The following is a 16639-nucleotide window of genomic DNA, read 5'->3' as shown; positions in this document are numbered from 1 at the left end:
AATTGCAACAAGAGTGGCAGATGTCTCTCATTTTTTTTTTATACTGGGTCAAGACTAATCTCATGGCCCTGCTCAGACGTCAGCCTCTTGACTGGAAGGGCAGGCAGATCATGCAAGAGTTCAGTTTTATTTTTTTTAATTTCTATTAGAATATAGTTGCTTTATAATGTGTTTCTGTTATAGCATAGTGAATCAGTTACATGTATACATATATCTTAAAATTTCTTTCCTACTTAGGTCAGTGAAGAGCACTGAGTAGAGTTCCCTTGAATGTTTTTTTTTTTTTTTCTGCCATATGTTGAAAGTGAAAGTGAAGTCGCTCAGTCATGTCTGACTCTGTGGTGCTATGGACTATACCCTGCCAGGCTCCTCCATCCTTGGGATTTTCCAGGCAAGAATACTGGAGTGGGTTGCTATTTCCTTCTCCAGGAGATGTTCCCGACTCTGGTTGAACTCAGATCTCCCGCACCACAGACTCTACCCTCTGAACCACCAGGAAAGCAATATGTTAGTTAATAGCTTTAGTGAAAGAACATGTATATTTATGTATAGGACTGACTTCTTTCAGTTACATTTCAAAAATGAGTAACATTTTTTCTGTGTAGGTGATTTTGTCACTGAATTTTTTAAAATTTGCCGTCGAAAGGAGTCAACTGATGAGATTCTTGGACGATCCACATTTGAGGAAGAAGGGAGAGGTGACTAAACTTTTTCTCTTTTTTAAAGTTATTTTCAAATGTCTAACTCTTTCACACATTTTCCAGCAACTCTTCATCTATTTTTCTCATTCAGGTTATAATAGGGAATCACGTTTTGATGAACTAAACAGCTACCATTTTCTCTTGGCTGTACCCTGAGCTTAAAACATTGTGTGATTAATAAGAAAATGTAAGATATTTTTAAAAACAGAGTTTTAGAGGTTTATTTTTGAAGTTCCTGGGCAGAAATTGTTACACCTTTGTTAATCATGCATCTATATAAAGCTGAACATGTGTATTAATGAAAAGTCACTGATGAAAAGAGTGACTAAAGTATTCTGTACAGTCATCAGTTTATTCATCACTTTAACCTGCTAAGGTTGATGATGTAATATGTATTCGTTTCTATTCTTTTTATAGAAATTGCTGATATAACTCATGCTTTGTCAAAGTTGACGGAGCCTGCACCGGTTCCAATTCATAAATTATCAGTCTCTAACATGGTGCACACTGCAAAGAAGAAAATACGGAAACACAGAGGTGTGGAAGAATCACCACTGAATAATGATGTCCTCAATACTATTCTTTTGGTAACTAAATGTAATATTTTTATGTGTCTGTATGCGCACTCATTTATTATCTATTCAGTCCTATCTGTGTGGCAGGTACTAGATGGGGATATAAAATGAGTAAAACACAGTCTCCACATTCAGAGTTGCCACTGGTATAGTGGGAATAAGAAAAATGAACAATAATTATAATACCGTGTTACATGTAAGAATTCTGGCAAAGGGCCTGTGAGAACACAGCAGAGGGGTGCATCTGTCTCTCTGAGCAGTGGGAATCAGGGAGAGCTTCACAAAGAGGGGACAGTTGAGCTAGTCATAAATGGATGAAGGTTTAGAAGTGGGCGAATTGCAGAGGCCTGAGAGAGCATGTCGGATAATCTGGTAGATTGCAGGGTACTTCCCAGAGAGGGGTCAGGGATGAGACTGAAGAGTAGCTGGTGAAGTGCTTGCTGAAGCATGGGACTTCATCTTACAGTTTAATGCCACTTTAAGCAGGAGGTTGACATGATCAAAATGGTATTCTTGAAAACTTTGTAGCAAGTACTAGAAGGGGCTAGGGTGTCTCCTAGGTATAGGTTGGTGGAACAGGTCCAGCCCAGGAACCATAGACACCAAGGTTAATCCTGATTTGTTGTTTGACTTTGAATAAGCCATTTAACTTCAATTTCTTCATCTGAAGTGAATCTAATAAAAGCCTGTGAGGTTGTTGGATGCATTCAAGGACCTTCTGTTACACTGGTATTTAATAGAACTTTGCTAAATCATAGCTATTCTTACTATAATTGTAGTTACAATCTTACTTCTGACAGCCTGTGCATTAAGACATTCTTGGGAAAAAGCTTTAAGAGTAGTGTAATGAAAAGAATATAGGACTTGAAAACTTGAAGTTAATTTTAGCCCTGCTATTTATCTGAGCAAGACTTTGTAGCCAGATTTTTAGTTTGTTTATTTATAAGAGATGTGGGCACTGATACATAGCTCACGTAGTGGTATGAAAATAGGATACTGTGTATAAATGTGCTTACTAGTGGATGTTGACACTTGGTTGTTCCTCTCCTTAAGAAGAAAAATCTCTTCAACGTGTTCAGTTCATTTCAATTCAGTTGGGTCAGTCATGTCCAACTGTTTGTGACCCCGTGAATCGCAGCACGCCAGGCCTCCCTGTCCATCACCAACTCCTGGAGTTCACCCAAACTCATGTCCATCGAGTCGGTGATGCTATCCAGCCATCTCATCCTCTGTCGTCCCCTTCTCCTGCCGCCAATCCCTCCCAGCCTCAGGGTCTTTTCCAGTGAGTCAGCTCTTTGCATGAGGTGGCCAGAGTATTGGAGTTTCAGCTTTAGCATCAGTCCTTCCAATGAACACCCAGGACTGATCTTCTTTAGGATGGACTGGTTGGATCTCCTTGCAGTCCAAGGGACTCTCAAGAGTCTTCTCCAACACCACAGTTCAAAAGCATCAATTCTTTGGCGCTCAGCTTTCTTCACAGTCCAGCTCTAACATCCATACATGACCACTGGAAAAATCTCTTGAGCCTGTTCTGTTCAGTTCTGTAGTACGTGGCAAAGTATGCAAAGGAATTACATGTCAGCGGTACCACAAAACACTTGGGGAGATTAGTGATTAAAGGATTGAAAATAAATTTCTGTAGAGAAGGCCCCTTCTTAAGGATATATCCTTAAGAGATTTTATTCCAATTATGTAGCTCAGTTGTATGCACTGCAGTTTTTTTTTTTAACCACTCTGCACACCTTCACATATGCACCCTCACCCTCACATAAATCCTCACATGTATTAACAGAAATCATGTAGAAAAGACACATCGGTCATTACAGGTTTAGTCTGCTTCCCACTTTCTGTAAGTATCTCGTAAGGTAAAATTATGGGTCTTTAATGTCATACTTGTAGCATTTCGTCTATGAAAACCTGTGGGTTGTATTTCTCTATGGAGCCTCACAAGTGTTTGGGTGTTTAAAATTTTTCTTTTATAATTTTATCTATTTAATAATAACACTTAAAAAAAATTTAATGACCTTGGATGAGCCTGAAATCATAGTGCACAGATTCTGGTTTTGCATTTTGTGAACTAAACAATTCACAGAACCTAGTGGTTACATTTAAGAAAAATCTGATTTTAAAATTGACTAGTCACTCTGTTTTTTGGAGAAAAATAGAAAATAATTGAGATAGTGTAGAACCAACTGGCCAATACAGTAAGAACATTCTCATTGTTTTAAAAACACAAGTGTTAAAATGTCATATGGTGTTTATAAGAGTTATAAAAGTCTGCAAAGTAATAAATTTCATTGAAAATGTGATTATTTTCTTTCTTTCCCCTAAGTTCTTATTCCCTGATGCTGCTTCTGAGAAACCATTAGATGGGACTTCTTCAACAGACAATAGTAATCCTCCACTAGAGAGTGAAGAATATGTAAGTTAATTAATGTTAAATATTTTAAATGCATTGAATTTCTAGGGATTTTGCAATATTTCTAGCAACAGTCATGAGATCTACCTCACAACAATGACTACTGTAAACAGTTTTATGTCTCTATACCTGTCATTTAAGCTCATCCTCAGTTTAACAAAGACTTGGATGAGGAAAACATGATAATTTTCTAGCATTCACTATAAAACTTTCTCTGTTGTGAAATAAGGATCTTTTTATTGTAAAAATCACCTTAGGAAAACTTCAGTGACGATCATGCCCTCCATTCAGTGACTTACTATAGAACGTTAACATAGGTACATATTTTGGGTAAAAGAAGTTTTCTGGAAATAATGAAAAAATATACTGTGTATGGATTATAGGATATCCTTCAGTTTAAATTTTTCATAAGTCATCAAATTTATGTTTTGCAATAGATTCTTCTTTGTATTTCAAAACTAGACAGAGAGTAGAAAATTCTTTAATAGAGTAACATGTAAAATGAAGTAAAATTTTCATGTTTTCCTTTTTGAAGTCTTTGATAAATTGAGAAATAAGTTTAAATGACTGGTGTAGAGATATATCAAATTGTTAACAATACTGTTAGGAAGTGATTTCATGATATAACACATAAATTTAGAGTATATCTTAAAGATTTCACAGAAGAAACTTAAAGCTGTACCTTTAGCCTCACTAAAATATAGTGTCACATTTTGATCCTTGTAGAGATCGTGAAAACATGGAGCTGCCTAAGAAAAATTGAGGCAATAATGTTTTAGACATTTGATAAAAGCCTGATTAATTTCAGGTATTAAAATCTCTACCTACACAGTTTCTGATTATACATGTAAATATATTGTTAACAAGTTTTGTTTGTTTCTATTTTGTTAAATTTAGAATCTCTACAATCAGTTCAAATCTGCACCGTCTGATAGTTTAACATACAAGTTGGCTTTGTGTCTTTGTATGATCAATTTCTACCATGGAGGACTGAAAGGAGTGGCACATCTCTGGCAGGAATTTGTTCTTGAAATGCGTTTCAGATGGGAAAACAACTTTCTGATTCCAGGGTAATAATTTCAGTTCCCGATTGTAGAGATAGTATTTTTATTTGTTCACAAAATTTGACTTCTGACTCATTATAATTCTCCTCTTGTAGGAAATCTGCCCCAAGAAAATGATAAGAAACTTAGGATATGATTTCTGTTCATTGGTGTTCACTATAGTAGGAAGAAAAAATTAAGTATCAGACATTAAGTTAGTTCAGTCACTCAGTCATCTCTGACTCTTTGTGACCCCATGAACTGCAGCACGCCAGGCTTCCCTGTCCGTCACCAACTCCCGGAGTCTACTCAAACTCATGTCCATCGGGTCGGTGATGCCATCTGACCATCTCATCCTCTGTTGTCCCCTTCTCCTCCCACCTTAGATCTTTCCCAGCATCAGGGTCTTTTCCAATAAAGGGTGGTTAAATAAATCATCATGTATTTCTATAATGGAGAGTTTTTTTCCAAGAATCCCTATTATAAACATAGAAGATGATCACAATATTTGTAGTAAAGTAGACTGTAGTGTTAATGTATACAGTTCTTTCAACTATGCTAATAGAGAATATTAGAAAATATAGAGAATATATATAGAAATATGTATAGAAAAATAATTGGGGAGAAATATAACAAAATGTTAACAGTAGTTTAGTTGGAGGAAAACATCTTAAGAGTTCAGAAGTTTGAGTGTTAAATATTACCTATAATTTTTTTATATAGCTTATGTTGACATTTCATTTAAAGAGTTTAGCATATATGTTGATACTGTATAGATTACTGTTCATTTGCCCATCCTACTCAAACTAAGGGAAGAGAATCATGATATTGGTAATACAAAATGGTAACTGATCCAAAAATGTTTACTCCTAAGTCATTTGCCAGCCTCTACTTAACTGGATTCTCTCTTGGCTAATTACTGGGAACCACCTCATTTAGAGTAGAGGAAATCCAGGCTCCCTTCAGCAAAAGAGAGGTGGAGATCAATGGATTTTATATTGAGAATCTACCATAATGATTGAGAACTGAATAAATAGTATAACTTCCTTTGTAGTGTTTGAAAGACTGCATGCTAGCTACTTCCTAGGGTGGATTTCAAGGCCTTAAATTTTTTAAGTTTCTGTTAGCTTGAGAACTGTCACTACTTTGCTGTTGTGTTTTGTCCCTTGTACTTGCTGTTGGTAAATTATGGACTAGGAGAATGAAATAAATTTTGATCTTTTAATTTTATTTGCTCCATCTAAGTTGCCTCATTTGTAGAAATCTAGTTTTGCTCTCTTATCTATGTGGTTTAAATATATGGTGGTATAAAAATATGCGTATCTGAAGCATTTCTACTGATAAGCTTTTTTCTACTCCTTTATTTGATAGATTAGCAAGTGGACCCCCAGATCTGAGATGCTGTTTATTACATCAGAAGCTACAGGTAAAAATTTCCCAGTGGCAGTATATAATTTGTGACAGTGGTTAGGTCAAGTTATTCTGACATTAAAAATAATAATAGATTATAAGCTGTTTTCATTACAGGTTATTTCATTTCATTTCATTATAGGTTACTTAAGTCACTGTCATTCACACCAAGGTCCAGGGAAAGGGTGGAGACTGAAAAGAAAATATTCAGGCACTGGATAAATTTTTACTGTAACTGTCACTGGTGAAACAGCAGTTTCCTCAGTCCTTGTCCTTGCAAAGGGAAAAATTCGTTCGAGAGATAAAGAGCAGTTTTAAGCAGCAGCAGCTTTATTAAGCAAAGAGAACATAAGCTCCCATGAAAGGATGAGAATAGGCAGTCTAGAAACCAGAAACTGCCCTGAAGTGGGGGTAGGGTTGGTTTTTCAGAGTGGTGGAAATTCTCTTCCTGTGTCTTGTGTTATTTGATAAGTTGATTGACAGCTTTAGCTTATATAACTGGTATCCTTGTGTACAGGTGTTTACCCATAAGCACCCAAGCAAAACCCACAGAGGGCAGGCAAAAACTGCAATGCTGGTTTATTACAAACGCAGTGTAATGAGCCCTGGGTTATTACTTTGAGTCACCTTTTAGGTCTTGGTGCACCTGTGCTGGCAGTTTTTGTCTAGCTTACTCCTAATAAGGCTGGTAACTTAGGGATCCTTGACACAAAAGCCAGGGTCTCTGGGTATGTTCTGATCACCAGTGTCCAGGAAGGGGAAGGAAAAGTAACTGTCCAGGATATGGCTGGGACCTATGCATGTCTGACTAACAATTCATATATAATAATAAATATAATAATAAAATAATAAATAATTTTGTTTCTGTTTTCTTAAGATGTTAAATTGTTGTATTGAAAGAAAGAAGGCACGTGATGAGGGGAGAAAGACAAGTCCTTCAGATAATGTGACTAATACATATTCAGGGGATGCTGGAAAATCTGGAGATCAGCTGGGGCCAGATAATTTGAGAGAGGCAGATAAGGACAAAGGAGAGGTGGGAAAATCATGGGATTCTTGGAGTGACAGCGAGGAAGAGTTTTTTGAATGCCTAAGTGATACTGAAGAACTTAAGGGAAATGGACAAGAGAGTGGCAAGAAAGGAGGACCTAAGGAGATGGCAAGTTTAAAGCCTGAAGGACGACTCCATCAGCATGGGAAGCTCACACTGCTACATAATGGAGAACCTCTCTACATTCCAGTGACCCAGGTGGGACGGGGACTGGTTCTTTAAGTTGTATTGTTGTTGTTGCTTATATACCTTTATCCTAGTAGGAGATGATTACTTTGGATAAAGACACTTCTTTAAACAGTCTGTGTCTAAAGATCTATAGATTTGAAATCTAAATAAACTATTGGGGTTTTTAGGTCTACTATTTGTGCAGCTGAGAAATGTTTTGAAGTTTCAGTAGATAGTACTTCATCATGTATACAGTGACCTGTTAGTTCTTCGGGTGTTTAAAAAAAAACAAAAGCCAGAAATATTGGTGGTAAGAACAAAAGTAAAAATGCTTGATTTATGTAATTTTATACCATTTTATACCATTAGGAAATGGAATAGCAACAGCTCAAGACCTAAGGAAGAGCAATGGTTTTGGGTTTTTTTTTGGTTTTTTTGCATAGGTAATAAGTATATTTTATTGTGAAAATCTGAATCTAGAAAAAGTGAAAGTCACCACCCATTAATTCCAGTTATCTGTAGAAATAACCATTATTATTGGTTTGGGTTATAGTTTTTTATACCTATTTCTATGCATTGATGTATGTACACGTATGCACATGGTACATAGTTGTGTGGATTTTTAAAAATCTGTGTATTGATATGTAGCTTTTTAACCTAAAAGCTTGAGATCTCTTCATGTCATTACATACAGATCTACTTCATCTCTTTAATTGTTGTATAATATTCCACAGCATGGAAGAGCCATAGTTTATTTTAACTCTTCCTCTCTTAATGCATAATGTTATTTGAAGCTTATTGCTATTATCATGCTACAGTATAAATTCTTGTTTTTCAGTATTATCTGTTTCACATATGATTGTTTCTCCAAGGGAGATATGGAATTTCTATATAAACAAATATATAAGATATAAAATTCCTCTTCAAAAGGGCTGTACCTACTTATACCCCATCATTGATGCGTATAGGAATAAGGGAATACCACTATCTCCCCAACTTTATTTTCATACTTCCTTCCATATATATGTGTTGAGTACATAGTATATGCCAGCCACTGTCTTGGGACTATAGGATTTTAGTAGCAAAATTGTATGGTACATTTCTTGAGCTCATGTTACTTATATTCATCTTTTAATTTTTTATAAAAAACTGACATTACCAGTCGTAAAAGCTTTTGCAAATATGATGGGCAGAAGTGGTATCTCAATGTTCTAGATTGTATTTCTCTGATTTTTGATGAACCTTAGTGTCTTTTTTAATATGTTTACAGCTATCCTTCCCTGTAAGTTGTATTCCATTTTTCTTTTAGGTTGATGTTCTATTCTTACTGATTTATATGAGTCCTTTATATTTTAAATATAAATAATCTGTTATATACATTGTATATGTTTTCTCCTAGTTATTTTAAAAACATGTCTATTTACTTACCTATTGAGTTATAAATTATAACTAAAGTGCACAAACTTCAAGTGAATAGTTTGAGTTTTTTCATATTTAGAGACCCATTTAACTACTACTCATATCAAGATACAGAAAATTGTCATCATTCTAGAATAGCAATGATCAATAGAACTTTCTTTGAAGATGAACATGAGTATTTTGTGCTGTCCAGTACTATAGCCATTAATCTATCTATATGTAGCTGTTGAGTACTTGAAATGTGGCTAGTGCAACTGAGAAACTGAATTTTTTATTTAATATAATTTCCTAAAATTTAAATAGCCAGATGTATGGAATGCCATAGCCTAGTATTCCCCTCCAGGTTAACTGTTTTTATAACTTTTATCAGCATAGGTTAGTTTTACCAGTTTTTGAATATCATCAATGGAATCATACTTTGTTTGCTGTTTGTGTATAAACAGAATTGTGTACACTTGTGTTGTCCATTTTTAACTACCATCTGTGAGATTCATCCATGTCATGACATGAATCAATATTTGTGCGTGTTTTATTACTTTATAGTATTCTATGAATATGCCACTCAATTCTTACAGTATATTGTTTATCCATTCGCCTGTTGGCTTCCCTGGTGACTCAGTTGATAAAGCGTCTGCCTGCAATGTGGGTGACCTGGGTTTGATCCCTGGGTTGGGAAGAACCCCTGGAGAAGGAAATGGCAACCCACTCCAGAATTCTTGCCTGGAGAATTCCATGGACAGAGGAGCCTGGTGGGCTACAGTCCATGGTGTCACGAAGAGTTGGACACGACTGAGTGACTAACTTTCACTTTTTTCATTCACCTGTTGATGGAATTTGAGTTGTTTATAGCTAAAGTCATTATAAATAAATGAACATTCTTATATTTCTTTTGGATATATTCTTAAGAGTAGAATTGTTGGGCCATGTGGTAGCAATATGTTTGAATTTCAGTAGATATTGCTAAACAGTCTCCCAAAGTGGTTGAATTAATTTATATTCCCTCCAACAGTACAAAATAATTGTGGTTTATGCCACATAATCACTTATAATTGGTTTGTCAGGGGTCCCAGCACCACTCCCAGGTTTGACGATTTGCTGGGAGGACTTACGAAGTGAAGTAGAGTGAAGTAAAGTCACTCAGTCGTGTCCGACTCTTTGCGACCCCATGGACTGTAGCCTACCAGGCTCCTCTCTGTCCATGGGATTATCCAGGCAAGAGGACTGGAATGGGTTGCCATTTCCTTCTCCAGGGGATCTTCCTGACCCAGGGATTGAACCCAGGTCTCCCGCATTCCAGGCAGACGCTCTAACCTCTGAGCCACCAGGGAAGCCACTAGGGAGGACTTATAGGACTCAGCATATAATCATGCTCACAGCTGTAACTTAATACAGCAAAGGGATGCAAAGCAAAATCAGAAGAAAGGAAATGGCACATGGGACAAATTTCAGAGGATATCAAGCACAAGCTTCCAAGAGTCTCCTTGCAGTATAGTCAAACAGGGTGCACTTAACTCCAGCAATTGGTTGTGACCACATGTAAATGTTGTCTACCAGGGAAACTTGTCAGGGGCTCAGTGGTCAGGGTTTTTATTGGGGCTGGTCACATGGCACCTTCTGCCTAGCATGTGCCAAAATTCCAGATTCCCAGAAGGAAAGTAGATGTTTAGCATAAACTATATTGTGTGCACAAAATTTAGGCATGTTGTTGTTGTTTAGTCTCTAAATCATGCTTGACTTTAGTGACCCCATGGATTGTAGCCCACCAGGCTCCTCTATCCATGTGATATCCCAGGCAAGAATACTGGAATGAGTTGCCATTTCTTTCTCCAGGGGATCTTCCCAACCCAGGGATCAAACCCAGGTCTCCTGTGTCTCCTGCATTGCAGGAGGATTCTTCACCACTGAGCCGCCAGGCATAATAAACCATTTTTATCAGTTTTGAATATGGTGGGACTCTGCCAAAATCCCTGTTTCCAGAAGCCAGCCAAGCCAGCCAACTTTGCAAACAGGCCTTTCTGAGGAGAGTAATCTGAGGCCTGCTATGTTAACTCTTCTCTGCACACATTTTTTTTTTTAAGGTATTTTGTGATGCTTTAATGAAAGGAAATATATGTAATACATTTTTCATTATTGAACAACTGTAGGAATTCACTAAAGAAATACCTCAACCACAAACATATAGCATGGATAAAAGAAAATAAGTTAGGGCATATAACTAATAAACAAAAGATCTATTATTAATATTAGACATAGTATTTTAAGGCAAAGCAATATTTTAGATTAAGTTGACTGCATAATATAAACAGAATAATACACAAGTCACAATTTAATAGATATGCAAGAAGAAATAAAACAAAAATCGTAGTATGTGATTATAACATCCCTTCCTTATTTTTATTTTTTTAAATGTTTAATTGAAGCATCATGTTTTTACTATGTTTTTATTTTTTTAAATGTTTAATTGAAGCATCATGTTTTTACTATGTTTTTATTTTTTATGGTTTTTACAAATATTTTGTTTATTTTAGTGAAACTGGTACAGACACTGTCTATTTAAAACCCATATCCCGGCCAAAAAGGATAAATAAAGTAAAAAAGAGCAGTGTTCTGCACGAATAACTTTTAACTGCTAAGGAAAACTAGATCTTTTCTGGGATCTTCTGATAAGATTTTTCTTTCATCTTAAAATGCTTCTCTTCAGTGAAGCCATCTCTGGAGTTAGTCATTATTCTCTGTCATTTTGACTCCAACTGGATATTCCTCTTCTTTTGGTCCAGACCCTCAGATTTTAAAAGTAGCTTCAGGTTAAGGAAAGGTCATTTTCCACAGTTCTGTTTTCTGAAAAACTTCCATCTCCCACTGAAATTCATAGTCCAGGAGTGAAGCAGTCACATGCTAGAACTTCAGGGCCAATTGGAAATTCATTAGGAACACTTGCATTAGTTGATCTTATTTATCACAAGTCTGCAAATGCATAGTCCTGGGAAAGGCAGAATCTCTATGCACACCTGTAATTTTTAAAAAGGAGAGGGGGCTGAGGTTTGATCACCAAAAATCAACACAATGAAAAGAAACAATAATGAATAATGGACACTAGAATTCAAATTACCAGATGTTTTAAAGAGATGGGGTGCTAGTTTTCAATTCTGTTTTGAACACCACATTACAAAAGAACTATTTTTTAAAAAAAGGATTAAAGGGAAAGAAAAAAAATGAAAAAGAATATCTAAACCGTTCAATGACCCCCTGTTTGTTCTTGATAAACTTCAATCATATCTTCCTCCATTCCCAGTTCTTTTGGAGTGTGATTATCAGCAATTCTCTGACCTTCAAAGAGAAACCTGAGTGAATTCATGGGAACTCTCTTGTCTTTGACAGTATGATTCTTTGAGTTTCTTGAGATGTGTTGTCATTTTCGCTTTGAAGTGAATCTCACTGCTATCCTGTCCAATGACTCTGAGTTTAATATATTCTCCTTCTTATCCCCCAAGTCCTCGAAGGTTTTGCTTCCTGGTCAGACATGGTGATGGTGGCTTCCCCCGGGGTCTCCGCACATCAGCGGCCTCGGGTAGGTAGAACCTCACTCCGAGATTTACAGCTCCATCTCTCTACCCGATAGTACAACACAACGACCGGAGGGACTTCTCTACGCCTTCTCTATGTTATTATTTTTAATGTACACAGTTTATAATTCAAGGGCCAGAGCTTTCTCCCAGACTCAAGTTTATAAATTCTCAATTGACTTGTGAGGCCAGTAGGAGTACTTCTTGTCTAATCTGGTTTCTGGAGAGACTTCATTCAAGTCCTTAGTGGTCAGCTGATCAAATGGAGTTATGTTCCTCATCTTCTCCAACTCTTTCTCATAGTCCTGAATCCTCGTCTTTGCGAGAGACAAAAACTCAGCACAGCTTTTCACGCCTTCTTTTCTTTAGCGTCCACCTGGGCAGTGTGTTTATCCTCTGATATAGGAACCTTTGGACTTCCCTGGTATCTCAGCTGGTAAAGAGTCTGCCTGCAATGCAAGAGACCCTGGTTCGATTCCTGAGTCAGGAAGATCCCTGGAGAAGGGATCGGCTAATGATTCCAGTATTCTTGGGCTTCCCCTGGTGGCTCAGTGGGTAGAGTCCACGTGCAATGCTGGAGACCTGAGTTCGATCCCTGGGTTAGGAAGCTCCCCTGGAGGAGGGCATGGCAACTCCAGTATTCTTGCCTGGAGAATCCCCATGGACAGTGGAGTCTGGCAGGCTACAATCCATGGGGTTGCAAAGAGCTGGACTGAGCAACTAAGCACAGCAGAGGAACCTTTAGCGCATTAAACTTCTTCTCAAAGTCATCCACCAAGCTAGCTTTTGCCACGTTTGCCTTGTAGTAAGCCCAGTCGATGGCAGGTGGCTTCTCAGGCAGAGTAGCCAACCTGGAAGTGAGGGTCTTATTCCAGGACTTCAAGGAGTTAGCCACAGCCTTCTGGTTTCAGGGGATGATCTCCCCAAAAGCTATCTAGTCAGTGGCTTTTAGAGCAAGTTTCCATCCAGCCATCTTAAGAACCTTCACCAACCCCCAGGTAGCCCACTAATTGGAGGATAATTGCTTCACAATATTGTGTTAGTTTCTGCCATGTATCAGCATGAATCAGCCATAGTCATACATATGTCCACTCCCTTCTCTGTACTCTTCATGATTTCAATCATTTTAATTTTTGCCTTTCTGGTGGTTTGGTACTATCTTATGTTTTTTCTTCTCTGATGAATAATAATACTGAATATATTTTCATATATTTATTGCCCATTTTGATATTTTCCTGGTGAAGTGCCTGTTCAAGACCTTTACCTATTTTTCAAAAGTTAGTTGTCTTTTTTCTTATTGCTTTATAAGAATTCTTCACATATTTTCAGTCTGAGTCCTTAGTTATATGTGTATATGTGTGTGTGTAACAATTTCTCCTAGTCTGTGCATTGCTTATTCACTTTCTTAATGATGCTTTTTGTTGAATAGACATTCTTAATTTTAATAAAGTCTGATCTACCAATATTTTTCTAATGTAGATACTGCTTTTGTGTCCCATTAAGAAATTAACTACTCTGAGGTCCTGGAGATACTCTTGTGTTTTCTTCTGGAAGGTTTATAGTTTTGCCCATCGTATTTATGTTTGTGATCCATCTTAGACTGACTCTGCTTGGTGTGGGGAAGAGGTTAAGATTCTCTTTTTCTATAAGGATGTACAGTTGTTTTCCAACACCATTATTAAAAAAACCTACCTTTTTCCATGTAGTGGCAGTGATGTTTTTGTCATAAATCATGTGACTGTGTGTGTGTTGGTTTATTTCTGGACTGTTCTGTTAGCCCCTTTGTTTATCCTTGTGTCAGTAATGTACTGTTCTTATTACTGTAGCTTTATAAAAATCTTTGTCTTGTAGTATAGCTTTTCTGACTTTATTCTTCAAGATTATCTTGGCTATTCTTTTCATTTTTATGTAAATTTGGAAAACTATCAGTTTCCACATACAGAATTATCCTGCTGAGGTTTTAATTTATTTATCAAATTAGATTTAGCATTGCATTGAATTGGAGAGAATTGACATCTTAACAATATTGAGTCTCATAACCACGAAATGTCTTTCATTTTATTTAATGTTTCTTTTACTTTCCCTTATCAGTGTTTTTTAGATGCTATTTTAAAGAAAGATTTATTTGACTGTGTCGTCCTGTTGCGATACGCAGATCTTCGTGGCTTCATGCAGGGTATTTCATTGTGGCACACGGACTCTCTGGCTGCAGCTTGTGGGCTCTTTGGTTGTAGCATGCAGACTCCAGTGTGTGGGCTCAGTAGTTGTCAGACAAACTTAGTTGCTCTGCGGCACGTGGGATCTTAGTTTCCTGACCAGGGTTCGAACCTGTGTCCCCTGCGTTGCCAGGCAGGTTCTTAACCACTGGACCCACCATGGAAGTCCCTGTTTTTTAGTTTTTAATATAGAAGTTTTTGTATATCTTTTATTAGGTTTATGTCCCAGTGTTTGTGATTTCTCAAATAAGGTAAATGGTTTTTTTAAATTTAATTTTTAACTTTTTCCCTGATACATAGCAATAGTTGATTGCTGTATATTGACTTTGAATCTAGAAATCTAATTACATTCACTTATTTCTAGTAGTTTGTAGATTATTTAGAGTTTTCTATATACACAGTCATGTTGTCTGTTAATATAGACAATGTGAATTATGGTTTTCTGAACTGTACACTTTTTGATTCTCTTTCATGTCTTATTGCACTGGCTAGGACCTCAGGTACAGTGTTGAATAATGGACATCCTCCTCTTAATTTCAGAATGAAATCATGTGACAGTCTTTGAGTGTATGTGATGTATGTATCATTTATTTTATGAAGGAGATTCCTATTCCTAGTTTCTGAGAGTTTAGATCATAAACAGGTATTGTATTTTATCAAATGTTTGTTCTGCATATTGAAATAATCATAAAATCATTGAGTTTTAAATGAAATAGTGTATGATAAGTGAATGATACCATGTTTAATTCAAAATAACCACTCAGTTTTTAGCTATTATTTTCTGAGAACTTTTTCTTATATAAGACATAAGAGGCTAATATTGCTTCCCAGGATGCAAGGATTTACTTAAAAGTTTTTGTGACTAGTTTTTGTATTCTGAAATGGGTTGATCACTTGTAATAATAGTGCAGTGGGATATTGGGATGTTTGTTTGATAATTTGAAACATGGATTCTGTTAACTATATTTCCTTGCTCATATTGTTTCTTTGTGAGGTGGCTGTTAGTTATGACATTAATTTTGTTTGCTTGACAGGCCTAATCTTTTTGCTTCTTTATATGTTTTAAAAGTAAATTATGTTTTAGATATTTCATCACTAACATTTAGTATTAGGACAGAAATATTCTAATACTGGAAACCAAGTACTTATTTTTTCTAATTTTGTTAGGGTGCTTGTAGTTGATATTGAGGTCTTGTGGCACAGACTGAGGTTTTGGAATCTGGCAGAACTAGATTTATAGCCTGGCACCACCAATTATTATTACTAGAATTGCTAGTACAAGCTATATTCTTTTCTGAGCCTTGTTTATCTCTCAAAAAATACATTAGTTTTCATTTTCTAGAATTTTATATAAATTTTATATAATTATAGTAACTTTTTTGTGTGTGGGAAGTCTTTCAGCATAATTATTTTGAGATTCATGTATGTTGTGGAGAATCTTTTGAAGCAGGAGTTCTTAAGTAGTGGATTAGAACCAAACTAATAGCTCTCAAAGTCAGCATCAGATAGATATCCTAGATTCTCTTTGGTTTGCCACTTTTATGACATTGGGCAAGACACTGTCTCCACACTGTTTCACTACATGTTAAAATGCCCAGTTCACTTCTCAGTGATGAGATCATGTACATGAGAAAGCTTTGGGTATATTCAGATGTGGTACAGGTAAGAATTATAGTCCTGGGTTTCCCTGGTGGCTAAGAATCCACCTTGCAATGCAAGGGACACCAGATTGGTGCCTGGCCCAGTTAGGATCCCACATGCCACGTGGCAACAAAGCCCATGTGGCCACTAGTACTGAACCCTGGCTCTAGAGCTGCAAGCTGCAAGTACTGAAACCCATGGGCCTAGGGCCTGTGCTCTGCAACAAGAGAGGCCACTGCAGTGAGAAGCCAGGGGACCACAACCAAGAGTAACTACCGCTCACTGTAACACAGCAACGAAGACCCAGCACAGCCAGAAAAAAATAAGTCTTAAAAAAGGAAGAAGTATAGTCTTCATGCTACTTGCCACTTGTATTCCTCTTGATCATGTTTTTCACTTACATTTTGTCTGAGTTCCCAGGTGGGAAGGATAA

The 16639-nt window shown here is 36.7% G+C and overlaps 2 protein-coding genes and 1 pseudogene across 4 annotated transcripts in view; 1 reads left to right on the top strand and 2 right to left on the bottom strand.

The window, feature by feature from the left end:
• The window catches only part of RAB3GAP1 (RAB3 GTPase activating protein catalytic subunit 1), a 123111-nt gene that overhangs the window by 85447 nt on the left and 21025 nt on the right, over positions 1-16639 (top strand). For all 3 annotated transcript variants that reach the window (XM_068967306.1, XM_068967307.1, XM_068967308.1), the window contains 6 exons: positions 606-698; positions 1119-1288; positions 3609-3698; positions 4593-4765; positions 6110-6164; positions 7026-7397. In XM_068967306.1, coding sequence (XP_068823407.1) covers positions 606-698; positions 1119-1288; positions 3609-3698; positions 4593-4765; positions 6110-6164; positions 7026-7397 — 953 coding nt within the window. The remainder of the gene's footprint in view (positions 1-605; positions 699-1118; positions 1289-3608; positions 3699-4592; positions 4766-6109; positions 6165-7025; positions 7398-16639) is intronic.
• Positions 12013-12308, bottom strand: LOC138077196 (small ubiquitin-related modifier 1-like; annotated as a pseudogene).
• Positions 12511-13322, bottom strand: LOC138077062 (ATP synthase subunit d, mitochondrial-like). The gene is given in 2 exon segments (XM_068969436.1): positions 12511-12712; positions 13105-13322. Coding segments are annotated over 2 exon segments (420 nt in total).

Source organism: Capricornis sumatraensis, chromosome 3, assembly GCF_032405125.1.
Source record: "Capricornis sumatraensis isolate serow.1 chromosome 3, serow.2, whole genome shotgun sequence".
Taxonomy (NCBI): domain Eukaryota; kingdom Metazoa; phylum Chordata; class Mammalia; order Artiodactyla; family Bovidae; genus Capricornis; species Capricornis sumatraensis.
Note: the sequence above shows the minus strand (reverse complement) of the source record. Positions and strands in the feature narration are given on the sequence as shown.